At 46.9% G+C, this 20,000-nt stretch overlaps 2 protein-coding genes across 2 annotated transcripts in view; one reads left to right on the plus strand and one right to left on the minus strand.

Annotated features, from left to right (window-relative positions):
- Positions 1-1,370: 1,370 nt before the first annotated feature.
- Positions 1,371-5,993, plus strand: LOC308175150 (transmembrane protein 41A-B-like; the record flags this gene model as incomplete). The annotated part of the gene is made up of 4 exons (XM_080550871.1): positions 1,371-1,521; positions 3,117-3,278; positions 5,316-5,454; positions 5,707-5,993. Coding segments are annotated over 4 exons (739 nt in total), but the record flags the coding sequence as incomplete, so codon positions are not given.
- Positions 5,994-10,124: 4,131 nt separating this feature from the next.
- Positions 10,125-20,000, minus strand: part of LOC308175151 (lysosomal cholesterol signaling protein-like) — a gene marked incomplete at both ends in the record, with an annotated part of 18,326 nt that continues 8,450 nt past the window's right edge. The window contains 10 exons of the mRNA XM_080550872.1: positions 10,125-10,131; positions 10,630-10,923; positions 12,205-12,351; positions 14,996-15,060; positions 15,337-15,432; positions 16,192-16,307; positions 16,394-16,477; positions 18,863-19,142; positions 19,500-19,590; positions 19,676-19,760. Coding sequence (XP_080406998.1) covers positions 10,125-10,131; positions 10,630-10,923; positions 12,205-12,351; positions 14,996-15,060; positions 15,337-15,432; positions 16,192-16,307; positions 16,394-16,477; positions 18,863-19,142; positions 19,500-19,590; positions 19,676-19,760 — 1,265 coding nt within the window. The remainder of the gene's footprint in view (positions 10,132-10,629; positions 10,924-12,204; positions 12,352-14,995; positions 15,061-15,336; positions 15,433-16,191; positions 16,308-16,393; positions 16,478-18,862; positions 19,143-19,499; positions 19,591-19,675; positions 19,761-20,000) is intronic.

Here is a 20,000-nt window from a genome sequence, read left to right on the forward strand (position 1 = left end):
TTTTTATATGGACTGATGGATAGAAGATTCATTTACTTAGACAAAGTATTTAATGTGAGTCTCTTTGTAGAAAGGCTGTGTGTGTGTGTGTGTGTGTGTGTGTGTGTGTGTGTGTGTCTGCCTGCCTGCCTGCCTGCCTGCCTGCCTGTCTGTCTGTCTGCCTGTCTGTCTGTCTGCCAGGACCTCAGGGAATGGGAGACATTTGTTTTTGTAATTAATGTCTGACCCACACCTGCTGGGTGGTGTGTGTGTGTGGTGTGTGTGTTTGGGTGTGCATGTGTGTGTGTGTGTGTGTGTGTTTGGGTGTGCATACGTGTGTGTAGGTGTGTGTGTGTGTGTGTGTATTGCCTCAGTGATCTAGGGTTATCACAGGGCTCTGTGTCAGCGCTTCACTTGTGTGTGTGTGAGTGTGTGTGTGTGTGTGTGTGTGTGTGTAGGTGTGTGTGTGTGTGTGAGTGTGTGTGTGAGTGTGTGAGTGTGTGTGAGTGTGTGTGTGTGTGTGTGTGTGTGTGTGTGTGTGTGTGTGTGTGTGTAGGTGTTAAAGATGACTGAGGTCTCTCTGATACTTCATCTCAGCCAAAACCCCCCGGCTATTCCTGTCCTGTATCCTGTTACTCTCTCTCTCTCTCTCTCTCTCTCTCTCTCTCTCTCTCTCTCTCTCTCTCTCTCTCTCTCTCTCTCTCTCTCTCTTCCCTCTCTCCCTCTCTCTCTCTCTCTCTCTCTCTCTCTCTCTCTCCTTCCCTCTCTCCCCCTGTCTCTCTCTCTCTCTCCTTCCCTCTCTCTCCCACGTTCTCTCCCTCTCTCCTTCCCTCCCTCTCCTCCCCCCTTCTCTCTGTGTGTATCTGGCATATCTATGATGTCAGATTGGGGTTGGTCCCAACATTCTAGAGTGTCATGTTCATGACAGAGAGAACTCCATGTCCCAGCATGCACTGCTGTGTTTTGTGTCAAAAGCAGAATTAGAGACTTTTACCCCCTTTAACGAGTCTTGGTCTTGAAGGAGAGAGAGAGAGAGAGAGAGAGAGAGAGAGAGAGAGAGAGAGAGAGAGAGAGAGAGAGAGAGAGAGAGAGAGTGTGAGAGAGTGAGAGAGTGAGAGAGTGAGAGAGTGAGAGAGTGAGTGAGTGAGTGAGTGAGTGAGTGAGTGAGTGAGTGAGTGAGTGAGTGAGTGAGTGAGTGAGTGAGTGAGAGTTCTGAATACTGTCTTTGATCTCAGCTCTCGTACCTCCTCAATCGACAACAGTAGAGTTCAGTCCCTAGATGGCGCTGTTTCACTACATGGTGTGCTCAAGTAGAACATTTTATTTGAAGAGTTTGTGATGTCTGATGATGTGTGTGTGTGTGTGTGTGTGTGTGTGTGTGTGTGTCTCAGGCTGCACTTCCCCTCAGACCTGGAGGGCCTGCGGTCGCTGGCGGCCATGTTGAAGTTCTACAAGCGGGAACACGAAGGATACGTCCTGCTGCTGTTCTGCTCCGCCTACCTCTACAAACAGAGCTTCGCTATCCCAGGGTCCTCCTTCCTGGTACACACACACACACACACACACACACACACACACACACACACCTACCTCTACAAACAGAGCTTCGCTATCCCAGGGTCCTCCTTCCTGGTACACACACACACACACACACACACACACACACACACACACCTACCTCTACAAACAGAGCTTCGCTATCCCAGGGTCCTCCTTCCTGGTACACACACACACACACACACACACACACACACACACACACACCTACCTCTACAAACAGAGCTTCGCTATCCCAGGGTCCTCCTTCCTGGTACACACACACACACACACACACACACACACACACCTACCTCTACAAACAGAGCTTCGCTATCCCTGGGTCCTCCTTCCTGGTACGCACACACACACATACACACACACACACACACACACACACACACACACCTACCTCTACAAACAGAGCTTCGCTATCCCAGGGTCCTCCTTCCTGGTACACACACACACACACACACACACACACACACACACCTACCTCTACAAACAGAGCTTCGCTATCCCTGGGTCCTCCTTCCTGGTACGCACACACACACATACACACACACACACACACACACACCTACCTCTACAAACAGAGCTTCGCTATCCCTGGGTCCTCCTTCCTGGTACACACACACACACACACACACACACACACACTCACACATACACACACACCTACCTCTACAAACAGAGCTTCGCTATCCCTGGGTCCTCCTTCCTGGTACGCACACACACACATACACACACACACACACACACACACACCTACCTCTACAAACAGAGCTTCGCTATCCCTGGGTCCTCCTTCCTGGTACACACACACACACACACACACACACACACACACACACACACCTACCTCTACAAACAGAGCTTCGCTATCCCAGGGTCCTCCTTCCTGGTACACACACACACACACACACACACACACACACACACACACACCTACCTCTACAAACAGAGCTTCGCTATCCCTGGGTCCTCCTTCCTGGTACACACACACACACACACACACACACACCTACCTCTACAAACAGAGCTTCGCTATCCCAGGGTCCTCCTTCCTGGTAACACACACACACACACACACACACACACACACACACACACACACCTACCTCTACAAACAGAGCTTCGCTATCCCAGGGTCCTCCTTCCTGGTACGCACACACACACACACACACACACACACACACCTACCTCTACAAACAGAGCTTCGCTATCCCAGGGTCCTCCTTCCTGGTACACACACACACACCACACACACACACACACACACACACACACACACCTACCTCTACAAACAGAGCTTCGCTATCCCAGGGTCCTCCTTCCTGGTACACACACACACACACACACTCACACTCACACTCACACACACAGACACACAGACACAGACACACACACACACACACACACACACACACACACACTCACACTCACACTCACACTCACACTCACACACACAGACACACACACACACAGACACACACTCTCTCTCTCTCACCAGTGTCCTAGTCCCCCCCCTGTCTACCCCCCCCCCCCCCCCCCTGGTGTAATTCCCCTGACCCCCTCCTCCTCTGTGGTGTAATTCCCAGAACATGCTGGCGGGGGCGCTGTTCGGGCCGTGGCAGGGTCTGCTGCTGGCCTGCCTGCTCTCCACCGCAGGCTCCTCCCTCTGCTTCCTGCTGTCCTCCGCCTTCGGCAAGCAGCACGTGGTCAGGCTGTTCCCCGACAAGGTGGCGCTGCTGCAGAGGAAGGTAGGTGGGGGGGGGGGGGTGTCGTGACGTTGGAATTATAAGGTTCTATCTCCATTTTTGTCAAAATTGAGTTTTTTACATAATCTGATCCATTAGGTGTTTATTAATGCCTGTGTGGTGTTTTTTTTAAATGTTGACATTTTTGAGTTAGTAATTCATAAAATACAAAGGTTCCATCTCACAAAACATAATGGAATGTAAAAACTTTGACACTCAATATCTCTGAACTGCCCCAAACAGAGATAGAACCTTATCATTCTGAACGGAGATAGAACCTTATCATTCTAAACAGAGATAGAACCGTATCATTCTGAACGGAGATAGAACCTTATCATTCTAAACAGAGATAGAACCGTATCATTCTAAACGGAGATAGAACCTTATCATTCTAAGCTCACGGTGTGTGTGTGAGCCAGGTGGTGACGAGAGCTGTGAAGGGTGTTTGAGAAGAGAGAATCAGCTCATGAATCACAGAGATGGAGAACGGATGATTCACTTTAGATAAACGTGTCTGCAGTGGCGGGCGGTGCATTTCACACCTAGGCCTTCAGTGATGTCCGACACATTCCTACCTGAATTATTCTACCTCTTAATACCATCGTTATGACGCCATGGCTCTAGAAACTAGACAGAAACACAGTATAACCGGGCGTTGCATCACCTTAACATAGTCAGACAAGTACAACAGAGTTATATTAATATTTCCGAAGCATTTTTAATCAATAAATCCGCGTTTACAATGAAGAGTGTTAAACTAACATCTTTAAGATCGCTACATTACCCACGTCTGTCGTCTCGTCCACCATAATAGCGACAAAGGGTGCCTTTTTAATCTCCATTTTGATCTCTTCTTCCATCACTTCAGCAATAGCAAAAATCAGGTCGTTTTGTATTTTGCCTGACGTCCCAGTAAACACTTTGTTTGTGGACAGGTGGTAATGTAAATCTGGGTTGTTTTCAGCCAGAAAAGAAAGAAGCTCAACGTAGTTTCCTCTGTTTGTGGACTTGGCGCTTTCATTGTGTCCCCTAAATGAAAGTTATTGTTTACCCAAAAACAGGACACAATCGATCAGTATTATCGATCAGTCAACGAAAGCTTTCGTTGTGAGGCTCCGTTTCCCTGCGCACTTTCAAAAGTTTCACATCTACCGGCATAGTTCCGCATCTCAATAGTGAATATCAATAGTGCGTATCAATAGTGCGTAGCAATAGTGCGTATCCAATCAAAAGACGTGCTGGGTGCTGACATCATTGAGCCTTACAGCAGGCGCCGTTGTTGCTTTTGCTCGCATCTACGTAGGTTTACTAGGTACGCCACAGGTTTTCTCGTTCCAATGTTAAGTTACAGGTCGAATCCGCAGCACCGTTTAATGTGAAGGCGGGCAGATTTTTGAGCCCCCTAGCAACACATTTTGATTGGATAAAAGCTCTAACATAAAGGCCAGCCCTCCAAATCTCAATCGGAGACTGGAAGCAGCGCAACCAAGAGGAAAGCTATGAAATGAAGAGAATAGACTATGGGGAATCATTAATACATATTTGTGGAAAATATATATTAAAATAAAATGTATATTCTGATGATGTTTAGGCCAGCAGAGAAGGCCTTGCTGGCCCTGACGGCACACCACTGCGTGTCTGTTGTCAGGCGCTTTGGATAAAGGCGTCTGCTAAATGTCTAAAATGTAATGCTGTGTGGGTGTGTGTGTGTGTGTGTGTGTGTGTGTGTGTGTGTGTGTGTGCGCGCTCTGAATGCTGTCTTTGATCTCAGCCAGCTCGAGTAAATCAAGGACCCCAATTGAAATAAGCCAGTGGCTTTCTTGGGTTTTTATCCTTTTAGTTGACCTTGTATGTAATATGTACTTTCATGTACCTACTTCTGCAAATCTTCTAATAAAGTTTTCAATCAATCAATCAAACTTCTCAATCGTCAACAGCAGAGTTTTGTCACTACATGGCGCTGTTTTCACTACATGGTGTGCTCAACTTGATATCTCTCCCCCCTCCCTCCCTCCCTCCCTCCCCTCCCCCCCCCCCCAGGTAGAGGAGAACCGCTCCTCCCTCTTCTTCTTCCTCCTCTTCCTCAGGTTCTTCCCCATGACTCCCAACTGGTTCCTCAACGTGACGTCTCCCATCCTCAACATCCCCATGTCCATGTTCTTCATCACCGTGCTCATAGGTACCTCCCTCCTCCCTCCCTCCCTCTTCCCTCCCTCCCTCCCTCCCTCCCTCCCTCCACCCTCCCTACATTCATATCATTAATATACAAGAAATAAGAGAGGAAATAAGAGAGGCCCCAGCACACTCCCCTGAGGTGCTCCACAACGGATCTCCCTAGTGTGATAGACATTAATATCCCATGTCTGATAGCCTCACTCTCTCCCCCCCCTCTCTCCCTCACTCTCCCCCCCCCCCCCCTCCCCCCCTCCAGGTCTGGTGCCCTACAACTTCATCTGCGTGCGTACGGGGGCCATCCTGTCGCAGGTGTCCAGCCTGGAGGACATCTTCTCCTGGGGCACGCTGCTGCAGCTGCTGGGCCTGGCCTGCGTGGCGCTGCTCCCCGGGGCGCTGATCAGACGCTACGGCCAGGGGGGGCTCACCCAGGGGGGGGGCACCCAGGGGGGGAGCACACTGGACCAGGACCAGGGGCTGGGGCTGGGGCAGGACCAGGGGCAGGGAAAGATGCAGGGTCAAGCTGCTGTTCACAAGAGGAGATGACCCCTGAATACCCCCCTGACCTCTGACCCCTGACCTGGACTAGACTGGTGTGTTTACGCTCCGCTCTGCGTCAGAGAGCGACGACGTCTTAAAACGCACACACACACACACACACACACACACACACACACACACACACACACACACACACACCCACACACACAGACACATGAAGATATACATACAGTACAAATTGGCCATTAAAACAGACGTTAAAAATTGTTTTTTAAAGGTTTTGAACTTGATTTATATTGAAAACTTTTACACACGTTTTACACATATTTTGTAGTCTTCAGCTGAGCCGGTGTTGCTATAGTAACAGTAACACGTGTTGCCATAGTAACAGTAACACACAAACACACTACAGGACCTCTCTACTGCCATCACTGTTACGACTGCTCTGCCAAAGCCTAAGCACTTTTAACTGTGTCTACGTGGTGTGTGTGTGTGTGTGTGTGTGTGTGTGTGTGTGTGTTTGTCCCTGGTGTGTGTATGTGTGTGTGTGTGTTGTGTGTGTTTGTACCTGGTGTGTGTATGTGTGTGTGTTTGTACCTGGTGTGTGTATGTGTGTGTGTGTGTGTGTGTGTGTGTGTATGTTTGTACCTGGTGTGTGTATGTGTGTGTGTGTGTGTGTGTTTGTACCTGGTGTGTGTATATATATGTGTGTGTGTGTGTGTGTGTGGTGTGTGTGTGTGTGTGTGTGTGTGTGTGCCTGGATATGTGCAACGTCCATGTTTTGTTTAAAAATGCACTATTTATTACCTTGGTGGAAAAGTGGTCAGAGTCAGATCTCATGTTGGGATCCTGAGTTAGTTCAACAGACAACTTCCTGTTTACCTACAGACAACTTCCTGTTGTTAGTTCACCTACAGACTACTTCCTGTTGTTAGTTCACCTACAGACTACTTCCTGTTGTTAGTTCACCTACAGACTACTTCCTGTTGTTAGTTCACCTACAGACTACTTCCTGTTGTTAGTTCACCTACAGACTACTTCCTGTTGTTAGTTCACCTACAGACTACTTCCTGTTGTTAGTTCACCTACAGACTACTTCCTGTTGTTAGTTCACCTACAGACTACTTCCTGTTGTTAGTTCACCTACAGACTACTTCCTGTTGTTAGTTCACCTACAGACGACTTCCTGTTCACCTACAGACTACTTCCTGTTGTTAGTTCACCTACAGACTACTTCCTGTTGTTAGTTCACCTACAGACGACTTCCTGTTCACCTACAGACAACTTCCTGTTGTTAGTTCACCTACAGACTACTTCCTGTTGAGGTCGTTCACCTACAGACTACTTCCTGTTGAGGTCGTTCGCCTACAGACTACTTCCTGTTGAGGTCGTTCACCTACAGACTACTTCCTGTTGAGGTCGTTCACCTACAGACTACTTCCTGTTCACCTACAGACGACTTCCTGTTCACCTACAGACAACTTCCTGTTGTTAGTTCATCTACAGACTACTTCCTGTTGAGGTAATTCACCTACAGACTACTTCCTGTTGAGGTAGTTCACCTACAGACTACTTCCTGTTGTTAGTTCACCTACAGACGACTTCCTGTTCACCTACAGACAACTTCCTGTTTAGCTACCTGCAGCTTCCTGTTGCTTCACCACAGCGCCACGTCATGTCTTACCCAGCTAGCTACCAAAGCCTTCTTTCTTTTATAATAAACGACTAGAAGCTTTTCACCTGTCTCCCTCTCCTCCTTGTTGTCTGTCTGATCGTGTTGTCAGTCGACCAATCACAGACGTGCTGTCAGTACTGTGTAAACACAGACATGTCACCCCCCTCCTTCACACCGTCACTGGCTCCCAGCAGATTCAAGACCCTGGTGCTCGCCTAGCGGGCGGCAACTGTTCAGGCTACACCTTGACTGAGGCCTTTTCATCCTCTATATGTTTTACTGTAGAGAGGGAGGGAGGGAGGGAGGGAGGGAGGGGAGGGAGGGAGGGAGGGAGGGAGGGGAGGGAGGGAGGGAGTAGGTACCTATGAGCACGGTGATGAAGAAGAGGGGGAGAGGGATGTTGAGGATGGAGGGAGGGAGAGGGAGGAGGGAAGGAGGGAGAGAGGGAGGAGGGAGGGGGGAAGAGGGACTTAATTCTTCCTTCTTCTAGCATTATGACTGCCAATGGCCCCTGGTCCTAGCATAGATGACCTTTACTAGCATAGATGACCTTTACTAGCATAGATGACTTTTACTAGCATAGATGACTCTTACTAGCATAGATGACTCTTACTAGCATAGATTACTTTTACTAGCATAGATGACTCTTACTAGCATAGATGACTTTTACTAGCATAGATGACCTTTACTAGCATAGATGACCTTTACTAGCATAGATGATTCTTACTAGCATAGATGACTCTTACTAGCATAGATGACCTTTACTAGCATAGATGACCTTTACTAGCATAGATGACCTTTACTAGCATAGATGACTTTTACTAGCATAGATGACTCTTACTAGCATAGATGACCTTTACTAGCATAGATGATTCTTACTAGCATAGATGACTCTTACTAGCATAGATGACCTTTACTAGCATAGATGACCTTTACTAGCATAGATGACTTTTACTAGCATAGATGACTCTTACTAGCATAGATGACCTTTACTAGCATAGATGACCTTTACTAGCATAGACGACTTTTACTACCATAGATGACCTTTACTAGCATAGATGACTCTTACTAGCATAGATGACGTTTCTTGCTATGACTGGTGGGTAGATGACTTCACTTACTGAGACACGTGTTTGTTGTGAGTCTCTGGATAAAGGCGTAGGCCTACAGTGTAGCAGGGACACACACACGGCTCTTCTTCACAAAAAGGTTTTATTGTCGGAGGTGATTGACAGAATAATGAACTCATACAGCTGGTGTACCATAATAACATCAATAAACAATATATCGTCATGGCAACAGACAGATAAATAATATCGACATGGTTGTCTGGCATGCTGTGAGACATGCAGGCAGATCAGACATGGACACTGATTGGATTCAGCAAGGGGAAGTGTTCAACATAAAATACACACACACACGTGCACACACACACACACACGTGCACACACACACACACACGTGCACACACAACCACAGGCCTGCATAGAAAATACACACGCACGCATGCGCGCAGACACACACACACACACACACTCACAGGAAGGCTGATGCAGTTTCAAGTGGCCCGGATTTGACACACCATTCAATGGACCTATCGCTAAGCCATGCCCCCTCATATCACTAAGCCACGCCCCCTTTGAACACTGGGACAAACAAACAACGCTTCACTGACCGTGACTGAATGACATTCAATGACTTACAATGGTGGGAGTTGGCACATTTCTGATTTCTGATTTACCACAGCAAGTAATAGACATGTTTCTTTTAAAAAATGACAAGAATATTTAGTCTAGAAGCTTTTCACCGTCAGATATCAGCGAGTTGTTTGTCTGAGTTTACTGCCTGTAGTGACTTTTGCTGTGATATGATTGGATAATATTTCGGGGCGTGGCTTAGCGATAGGAGGGGGCGTGGCTTAGCGGCAGGTCCATAGGCAAAGACATAACAGTACCAGAGCATAAGGAAGAGACCTTCATAGGAACAATAACATGAATAACAACAATAATAATAACAATAATAACACTGATATATGTTAATATCTAGGTAGAAGGCAGCAGGGTGTTGGCCGTGCGTTCCAGAGGTGTGTTAGGTGTGTCAACACACTCCCCAGGGTTCTAGAACGCTGACGCACTCTGATGACATCACATGTAAACACACAGTCAGTGGGTGTACACAGGTAACAGTACTCGGTACCTATGGCAACGGTTACTACAGAAACAACAAGGACACGTTGATTGGTTGCATATGAACACAGGTTGGTGTGTCAGTGCAGGTCAACGTCAGTGCATACATGTGTCATACGTGTGTCATACTTGTCTTCTGTCGTGCCCTCTCTCTCCCCCCCTCCCTCTCTCTCTCTCCTCTCTCCCTCTCTCTCTCCTCTCTCCTCTCTCCCGACTCAAGCTTTCTCCTCTCTCCCTCTCTCTCTCTCTCTCTCTCTCCTCTCTCCCCCCTCAAGCTTTCTCCTCTCTCCCTCTCTCTCTCTCCAGAAACAACCCCTACCCACTAGAAACCACAAGGGTTTAGGACATAGGGGCTTAAATGTCTAGGGTCTAAGTGTTTAGGGGCTAAGTGTTTAGGGTCTAGGGGCTAAGTGTTTAGGGGCTAGGGGTCTAAGTGTCTAGGGTCTGGGTATTTAGGGTATAGTGTTTAGGGTCTAAGTGTTTAGGGTCTAGGGGCTAAGTATCTAGGGTTTAGGGTCTAGGGGCTAAGTGTTTAGGGTCTAAGTGTTTAGGACATAGGGTCTAAGGGACTAAGTGTTTAGGGTCTAGGGTCTAAGTGTTTAGGGTCTAAGTGTTTAGGGTCTAAGTGTTTAGGGTCTAGGGTCCAGGGTGTGTTTCTGGACAGCGTCCTATCCTCCCCCCCCCTCCCCCCTCTCACTCTCCCTCAGATGTCCAGCAGCAGCAGCAGCAGTACCTCCGCCCCCCGCCCCTCCCCCCTCTCCCCCCCCTCCCTCCCTGGGTGAAGCAGTAGTGGAGGCGGCGGTCGTCCCTGAAGCCGTGCTGGTGGTGCAGGTGGTGCAGCACCCCCCCCTGCTGCAGCTGGGCCCCGTACAGCTGGGCCCCCGCCCTGTCCCCCGCCACACCCACCCTGAGCAGCCAGTCCACCAGGTCACTGCCCAGGAAGGAGGCCTGGGGCTGGAGGAGGGGAGTGGAGGGCTGGGGCTGGGGGGGGGGAGTAGAGGGTTGAGGCTGGGGTGTAGAGGGTTGGGGCTGGGGCTGGGGGGGGGTCAGGGCAGGGTCATGGAGCTGGGTCAAGGCCAGGGAGGGGGTCAGGTCCGGGGTCTCCTTCTCACACCTGCGTATCAAAGGAGGGATTCACCCACCGGGCCGTTCAGGTTGTCCCCTGAACCACTAGGGTGGAGAGAGGAGAGGAGGAGGAGAGGGGAGGGGGAGAGGAGAGGAGGAGAGGGTGGAGAGAGAGGGGGAGGAGAGGAGGAGGAGGAGGAGGAGGAGAGGAGGAGAGGAGGAGAGGGTGGAGAGAGAGGAGGAGGAGAGGAGAGAAGAGGAGAGGAGAGGAGGAGGAGAGGAGAAGGTGGAGAGAGAGGGGGAGGAGAGGAGGAGGAGGAGGAGGAGGAGAGGAGGAGAGGAGGAGAGGGTGGAGAGAGAGGAGGAGGAGAGGAGAGAAGAGGAGAGGAGAGGAGGAGGAGAGGAGAAGGTGGAGAGAGTGGGGAGGAGAGGAGAGGGAGGAGAGGAGAGGGTGGAGAGAGGAGGAGGAGGAGAGGAGGAGGAGGAGGAGGAGAGGAGGAGAGGAGGAGAGGGTGGAGAGAGAGGAGGAGGAGAGGAGAGAAGAGGAGAGGAGAGGAGGAGGAGAGGAGAAGGTGGAGAGAGTGGGGAGGAGAGGAGAGGGAGGAGAGGAGAGGGTGGAGAGAGGAGGAGGAGAGGAGGAGAGGAGAAGGAGAGGAGGAGGGAGAGAGGAGGAGGAGGAGAAGGAGAGAGGAGGGGGAGGAGGAGTAGAGGATGCAGGGAGGGAAGAAAGAGAGAGAGAGAGAAAGAGGAGGAGGGTGCGGTCAGTAGAGGATTCAGTAAAAGAAGTCAGGAGTAAAGCTGAGGTCACAGCAGGAGGTCATGCACGTTGTAGACAGACCAAAGTGATTAATAGGTGGATATCACAGGTAGGTAGACAGGTAGGTAGGTAGATATCACAGGTAGGTACACACCTTCATCAGACAACCATGCTTCAGTATAGCATCATTAATCGGTAATGGTAGGTAGGTAGATAGGTAGACGGGGTGACAGGTAGACAGGTAGACGGGGTGACAGGTAGACAGGTAGACAGGTAGACAGGTAGATAGGGTGACAGGTAGACAGGTAGACAGGTAGATAGGGTGACAGGTAGACAGGTAGACAGGTAGACAGATAGACAGATAGACAGGTAGACAGGTAGACAGGTAGAACATACCAGCATCACTAACAGTGCTGAGGAAGGGGTTGTGATGGTGTTATGGAGTGTAGTGTGTTACTGTGGTGTGTCCTCTCTCTTGACTGGAGAGTAGTGTTATGGTGTTTTGGTGTAGTGCAGTGCGTTACTATGGTTACCAGTGTGTTACTGTGGTTACCGGTGTGTTGCCATGGTTACCTCCTGACTGGCACCAGGTCCTGGACACACTGGTCTTTGTGGTAGCGGACGAACTGGGTGCAGGTGAGACGGATCTCCTCTGGCCCCGCCCCCTCCGCCGCTGGCTCCTCCCCCTCGCTGTCCCGGCCCTGCCATAGGCTCGTCAACCTGCCGCACGCAGAGGAGGAGGAGTCAGCAGAAGAGGAGGAGGAGGAGTCAGCAGAGGAGGAGGAGTCAGCAGAGGAGGAGGAGGAGTCAGCAGAGGAGGAGGAGGAGGAGGAGGAGGAGGAGTCAGCAGAGGAGGAGGAGGAGGAGGAGGAGTCAGCAGAAGAGGAGGAGGAGGAGTCAGCAGAGGAGGAGGAGGAGGAGGAGGAGTCAGCGGAGGAGGAGGAGGAGGAGTCAGCAGAGGAGGAGGAGGAGTCAGCAGAGGAGGAGGAGTCAGCAGAGGAGGAGGAGGAGTCAGCAGAGGAGGAGGAGGAGTCAGCAGAGGAGGAGGAGGAGTCAGCAGAGGAGGAGGAGGAGTCAGCAGAGGAGGAGGAGGAGTCAGCAGAGGAGGAGGAGGAGGAGGAGTCAGCAGAGGAGGAGGAGGAGTCAGCAGAGGAGGAGGAGGAGTCAGCAGAGGAGGAGGAGGAGTCAGCAGAGGAGGAGGAGTCAGCAGAGGAGGAAGAGGAGTCAGCAGAGGAGGAGGAGGAGTCAGCAGAGGAGGAGGAGTCAGCAGAGGAGGAGGAGTCAGCAGAGGAGGAGGAGGAGTCAGCAGAGGAGGAGGAGGAGTCAGCAGAGGAGGAGGAGTCAGCAGAGGAGGAGGAGTCAGCAGAGGAGGAGGAGGAGTCAGCAGAGGAGGAGGAGGAGTCAGCAGAGGAGGAGGAGGAGGAGGAGGAGTCAGCAGAGGAGGAGGAGGAGTCAGCAGAGGAGGAGGAGGAGTCAGCAGAGGAGGAGGAGGAGTCAGCAGAGGAGGAGGAGGAGTCAGCAGAGGAGGAGGAGGAGTCAGCAGAGGAGGAGGAGGAGTCAGCAGAGGAGGAGGAGGAGGAGGAGGAGGAGGAGGAGGAGTCAGCAGAGGAGGAGGAGGAGTCAGCAGAGGAGGAGGAGGAGTCAGCAGAGGAGGAGGAGGAGTCAGCAGAGGAGGAGGAGGAGTCAGCAGAGGAGGAGGAGGAGTCAGCAGAGGAGGAGGAGGAGTCAGCAGAGGAGGAGGAGGAGTCAGCAGAGGAGGAGGAGGAGGAGGAGGAGGAGTCAGCAGAGGAGGAGGAGGAGTCAGCAGAGGAGGAGGAGGAGGAGTCAGCAGAGGAGGAGGAGTCAACAGAGGAGGAGGAGGAGGAGGAGGAGTCAGCAGAGGAGGAGGAGTCAGCAGAGGAGGAGGAGTCAGCAGAGGAGGAGGAGTCAGCAGAGGAGGAGGAGTCAGCAGAGGAGGAAGAGGAGGAGTCAGCAGAGGAGGAGGAGGAGGAGGAGGAGTCAGCAGAGAAGGAGGAGGAGGAGTCAGCAGATGAGGAGTCAGTGGGGAAGAGAGACACTGTTTGTGACACAGTCTGATCATTTGGTCCTCATGTCGGCGACCAATCAAAATGTTCCGACTTTTCTTTTGGAACACAGAACTACGTTTCAACGTTGTTGAGAATCACAACACAAACTCGCTAGTCGAGCCAAACTACTGCAACAACGCAATGGATTGGGTGAGTAATCCCCACTGTTACCTAGTTAACTAGAACACTACTTTACATTGTTACCTAGTTAACTACAACACTACTTTACATTGTTACCTAGTTAACTACAACACTACTTTACATTGTTACCTAGTTAACTAGAACACTACTTTACATTGTTACCTAGTTAACTACAACACTACTTTACATTGTTACCTAGTTAACTACAACACTACTTTACACTGTTACCTAGTTAACTACAACACTACTTTACATTGTTACCTAGTTAACTAGAACACTACTTTACATTGTTACCTAGTTAACTAGAACACTACTTTACATTGTTACCTAGTTAACTAGAACACTACTTTACATTGTTACCTATTTAACTACAACACTACTTTACATTGTTACCTAGTTAACTACAACACTACTTTACACTGTTACCTAGTTAACTACAACACTACTTTACATTGTTACCTAGTTAACTAGAACACTACTTTACATTGTTACCTAGTTAACTAGAACACTACTTTACATTGTTACCTAGTTAACTACAACACTACTTTACACTGTTACCTAGTTAACTACAACACTACTTTACATTGTTACCTAGTTAACTACAACACTACTTTACACTGTTACCTAGTTAACTACAACACTACTTTACATTGTTACCTAGTTAACTAGAACACTACTTTACATTGTTACCTAGTTAACTAGAACACTACTTTACATTGTTACCTAGTTAACTACAACACTACTTTACATTGTTACCTAGTTAACTAGAACACTACTTTACATTGTTACCTAGTTAACTACAACACTACTTTACATTGTTACCTAGTTAACTACAACACTACTTTACATTGTTACCTAGTTAACTAGAACACTACTTTACATTGTTACCTAGTTAACGACAACACTACTTTACATTGTTAGCAGGCTCACAAAACAAGCTGTGTTAGCTGACTAGCGACGTGTCGTTGATTTTCAACAACGTGGAAATGTATTTGCATTTTTCCGAAAGAAAAGTCTGATCATTACATCAGATCCCGACATGAGGACGTGTCACATATGACACACAGCTGCTCACACAGCTCCCCCCACTGGCCTGGAGGGGAACAGCCCTGGAGGGGTCAAGAGGTCAACAGGGTGAAGGGAGGAGACCTCCTCACCTCTTCTTGAAGGGCAGGAGGATCAGGTGTCTGTCCAGCCCGAAGATGCCGAACGATATGAACCCCTGAGGAGCATGGAGAAGGGGTCAGTCTAACCCCTGAGGAACATGGAGAAGGGGGTCAGTCTAACTGCTGGGGACGTAATGGAACTTTCTTGCTTCATGGAGTGGTATTATGAGGGACACATTTACAGAGCTGATTGGACTTTGTATATTTGTAAATATGGAACAATTCCATGGCACGTTTTCCTTCCAGAGATTAGTCGGACCCCCAGTAAGCAGAAGTATCATCATTCTGACTCTGAGCATCCTTCCTGCTGTTGCCAGGTGCAGTACCAGTACCTGCCCATAGTTGGCGACGGCGCAGAAGAACTGCAGCTCCAGGTAGAGCCTCCCGGGGTCGCGGTTGAAAAGCCACCAGAGACAGCTGGACAGGTTCTGGAGGGGCGGAGAGAAGACCAGGTCAGAGTTCTAGAGTTTAGAGGTTCAGAGTTCTAGAGTTTAGAGGTTCAGAGTTCTAGAGTTTAGAGGTTCAGAGACGACCAGAGTTCTAGAGTTTAGAGGTTTAATGAAGACCAGAGTTCTAGAGTTTAGAGTTCAGAGAAGACCAAAGTTCTAGAGTTTAGAGGTTTAATGAAGACCAGAGTTCTAGAGTTTAGAGGTTTAAAGAAGACCAGAGTTCTAGAGTTTAGAGGTTTAAAGAAGACCAGAGTTCTAGAGTTTAGAGGTTTAAAGAAGACCAAAGTTCTAGAGTTTAGAGGTTTAAAGAAGACCAGAGTTCTAGAGTTTAGAGGTTTAATGAAGACCAGAGTTCTAGAGTTTAGAGGTTTAAAGAAGACCAGAGTTCTAGAGTTTAGAGGTTTGAAGAAGACCAGAGTTCTAGAGTTTAGAGGTTTAAAGAAGACCAGAGTTCTAGAGTTTAGAGGTTTAATGAAGACCAGAGTTCTAGAGTTTAGAGTTCAGAGAAGAAGACCAGAGTTCTAGAGTTTAGAGGTTTAATGAAGACCAGAGTTCTAGAGTTTAGAGTTCAGAGAAGAAGACCAGAGTTCTAGAGTTTAGAGTTCAGAGAAGAAGACCAGAGTTCTAGAGTTTAGAGTTCAGAGAAGAAGACCAGAGTTCTAGAGTTTAGAGTTCAGAGAAGAAGACCAGAGTTCTAGAGTTTAGAGTTCAGAGGTTCAGACCAGAGTGGTGACTCACAGCGAGCAGGCTGACGATGAGCAGCAGGCACAACAACACGTGTCTGACCAGCTGCCTCTCGTCCTGCGCCGGCTGTCTCCTCTGCTGCTGCTGCTCACACAGCGCCCCGCACTGGCCTGGAGGGGAACAGCAGGGACACAGTCAGCTGATGGAGAGGTCAACAGGTCACCTGAATCAGAGCAAGGCCGCTGGGCGAGGGTACCTGTCTGGGACGTGGGCGTGTCACTCCTGGTGGCGCTGACGATCATGTCTGGCATGGCCTGGACCGCCGGGCAACTGTGGCATTCTGGGAAGACGTGAGAGAGAGGTTAACTTACCTACATACATACATAACTATATGCATAATTACTGCATTATTACTGTGTTATTACTGCATTATTACTGTATTATTATTATTATTATGTTATTGCCTCATTATTAATGTGTTATTACTGCATTATTATCGTGTTATTACTGCATTATTAGTGTGTTATTACTGCATTATTAGTGTGTTATTACTGCATTGTTAATGTGTTATTAAAGTATTACTACTATGTTATTAGAGCACTATTACAGTCTTTTTACTGCGTTGTTAGTGTTATTAAAGTAGCATTACTACATTATCATAGTGTTATTTATCCATTATCACTACAGTATAAGTCTTAATACATTTTGACTACAATATTATAGTGTTATTAATGCATTATCACGACGGTATTGCGATGTTAATAATACATTATCACTACAGTAATATAACGTCATTAATACATTATCACCACAGTATTATAGTGTTATTAATACATTATCTCGATGGTATTGCGATGTTATGAATGCATTAATACAACAGTATCATTGTTATTATTACATTATCACTACAGTATAATAGTGTTATTGATACATTATCTCTATGGTATTGCGATGTTATGAATGCAGTAATATTACATTATTATAGTGTTATTAATACATTATCACTACAGTATTATAGTGTTATTATTACATTATCTCTATGCTATTGCGATGTTATTCATGCATTAATACCACAGTATTATAGTGTTATTATTACATTATCACTACAGTATAATAGTGTTATTATTACATTATCACTAGTATAATAGTGTTATTGATACATTATCACTAGTATAATAGTGTTATTGATACATTATCACTACAGTATAATAGTGTTATTATTACATTATCACTACAGTATAATAGTTTTATTATTACATTATCACTACAGTATAATAATGTTATTGATACATTATCACTATGGTGTTGCGATGTTATCAATGCAATAATATTAAATTATTATAGTGTTATTAATACATTATCACTACAGTATAATAATGTTATTGATACATTATCACTATGGTGTTGCGATGTTATCAATGCAATAATATTAAATTATTATAGTGTTATTAATACATTATCACTACAGTATAATAGTGTTATTAATACATTATCACTACAGTATAATAGTGTTATTGATACATTATCACTACAGTATTATAGTGTTATTGATACATTATCTCTATGGTATTGCGATGTTATTAATGCATTAATACTACAGTGTTGTAGTGTTATTGATACATTATCACTACAGTATAATCGTTTTATTATTACATTATCACTACAGTATATTGGTGTTATTGATACATTATCTCTATGGTGTTGCGATATAACATGTAATAATAACACTATAATACTGTAGTGATAATGCAGCAATAATAGTATAATACTGTACTGATAATGTATTAAAAACATTGCAGCACTGCTGTGTCAATATATTAATAACATTGCAATACCATAGCGATAATGTATCAATAAGACTAGGATACTGTAGTGATAATGTATCAATAACACTAGACTACTGTAGTGATAATGTAATAATAACATTATAATAATGTAGTGATAATGTATTAATAACACTATAATACTGTAGTGATAATGTAATAATAACACTATAATACTGTAGTGATAATGTAATAATAAAACTATAATACTGTGGTATTAATGCATGAATAACATCGCAATACCATAGAGATAATGTATCAATAACACTATAATACTGTAGTGATAATGTATTAATAACATCGCAATACTATGTTCTTTTTTCTATTTTTTTTCTCTTCATTATTTTTGTCCTTGATGATAATAATATATCATACTATACTATATACTATTTCATATACTAAGGGAAAAAATGTTATGAAAAAAAGAACATAGTATACTATATACTATATCATACTAAGGAAAAAAAAAGGTGAAAAAAACAGAAAAAATAACATAGTATACTATGTTCTTTTTTTCACTTCATAATTTTTTTCCTTAGTATGATAATAATCTATCATAATATACTATATCATACTACCATACTAAGGAAAACAATAATAACATGTTCTTTTTTTTCTTTTTTTTTCCCACTTCATTATTTTTTTCCTTAGAATGATAATAATACATATGGAAAAAAAGAATGATAGTAATAACACTGTAATAACGCAGTAATAACGCAGTAATTACTCTGTAATAATTATGTAATAATACAGTAATAGTGCAGTAATAACACTGTAATAAAACCATAATAAGGTGTGTGTGTGTGTGTGTGTGTCCTACCCACCTCTGTTAATGCGTCCGTCAGCTGTGTGTGTGTGTGTGTGTGTGTGTGTGTGTGTGTGTGTGTGTGTGTCTTACCCACCTCTGTTAATGCGTGCGTCAGGTGTGTGTGCCAGCGGGGCCTGGTCCTCCAGGCCAGCAGGGGGGCTCAGGTCCTCCGTGGTACCCGTGATGGAGGCTCTCTCCAGGGCTTCGGCGGTGCCTGTGATGGAGGCTCTCTCCAGGGCCTCGGCGGTACCCGTGATGGAGGCTCTCTCCAGGGCCTGGTAGCTCTGCTCCTCCCTGGTGCCCTGGCTCAGTCCCACCAGGGAGCAGCCGCCTAGCAGGATGCTACATGCTACCACCACCGCTGTGCTGATGATCTGGAGGAGGGAGGGGGGGGGGGGGGGGGGAGAGGGAGGAGGGTGTTGTAATGTCCTAGCAGGATGCTACATGCTACCACCACCGCTGTGCTGATGATCCGGAGGGAGGGGGGGGAGAGGGAGGAGGGTGTTGTAATGTCCTAGCAGGAGGCTACATGCTACCACCACCGCTGTGCTGATGATCTGGAGGAGGGAGGGGAGGAGGGGGTTCTAACAGGTGTTGTAATGTTCTAACAGGTGTTGTAATGTTCTAACAGGTGTTGTAATGTTGTAATGTTCTAACAGGTGTTGTAATGTTCTAACACATGTGTGTGTGTGTGTGTGTGTGTGTGTGTTCTAACAGGTGTTCTCTCTCACCTGGGCCCTGCCATAGAAGAAGGCGGAGTCTATGTTATCAGGTGTCCTGTCTCCTAGCAACAGCAGCCCCCCCACGGTGACGAATGGGACCCTGGGGGGGGACGGGGGGTTAGAGGACGGCTAAACACACACACACACACACACACACACACACACTCACACACGCGTGTACGTACCCCCAGCCCAGCAGCATGAAGACCCCGGGCCTCAGCCTCAGCAGGTCGTCTCTGCTGGTCAGAACCAGACACAGGGGGATGAGACCTGCAACACACACACACACACACACACACACACACACACACACACACACACACGTCCACGGTTCAATACGCATTAGTGAATGTGGGTTTTTTGGAGTTTGTCTGGAGCGTCAGTTGCTTCTGTAACTTGTTCAGATGTTTGTTCATGGCGAGCGGAGTTGAGAACATGGCAACAGTGTTTTCTGTTTATATATATATTTATATTTTGAATATTCTACTTTATATTATAATGTACCAGTCA

This window comes from Nansenia antarctica, assembly GCF_963989245.1.
Source record: "Nansenia antarctica genome assembly, contig: SCAFFOLD_549, whole genome shotgun sequence".
Classification (NCBI taxonomy): Eukaryota; Metazoa; Chordata; class Actinopteri; order Argentiniformes; family Microstomatidae; genus Nansenia; species Nansenia antarctica.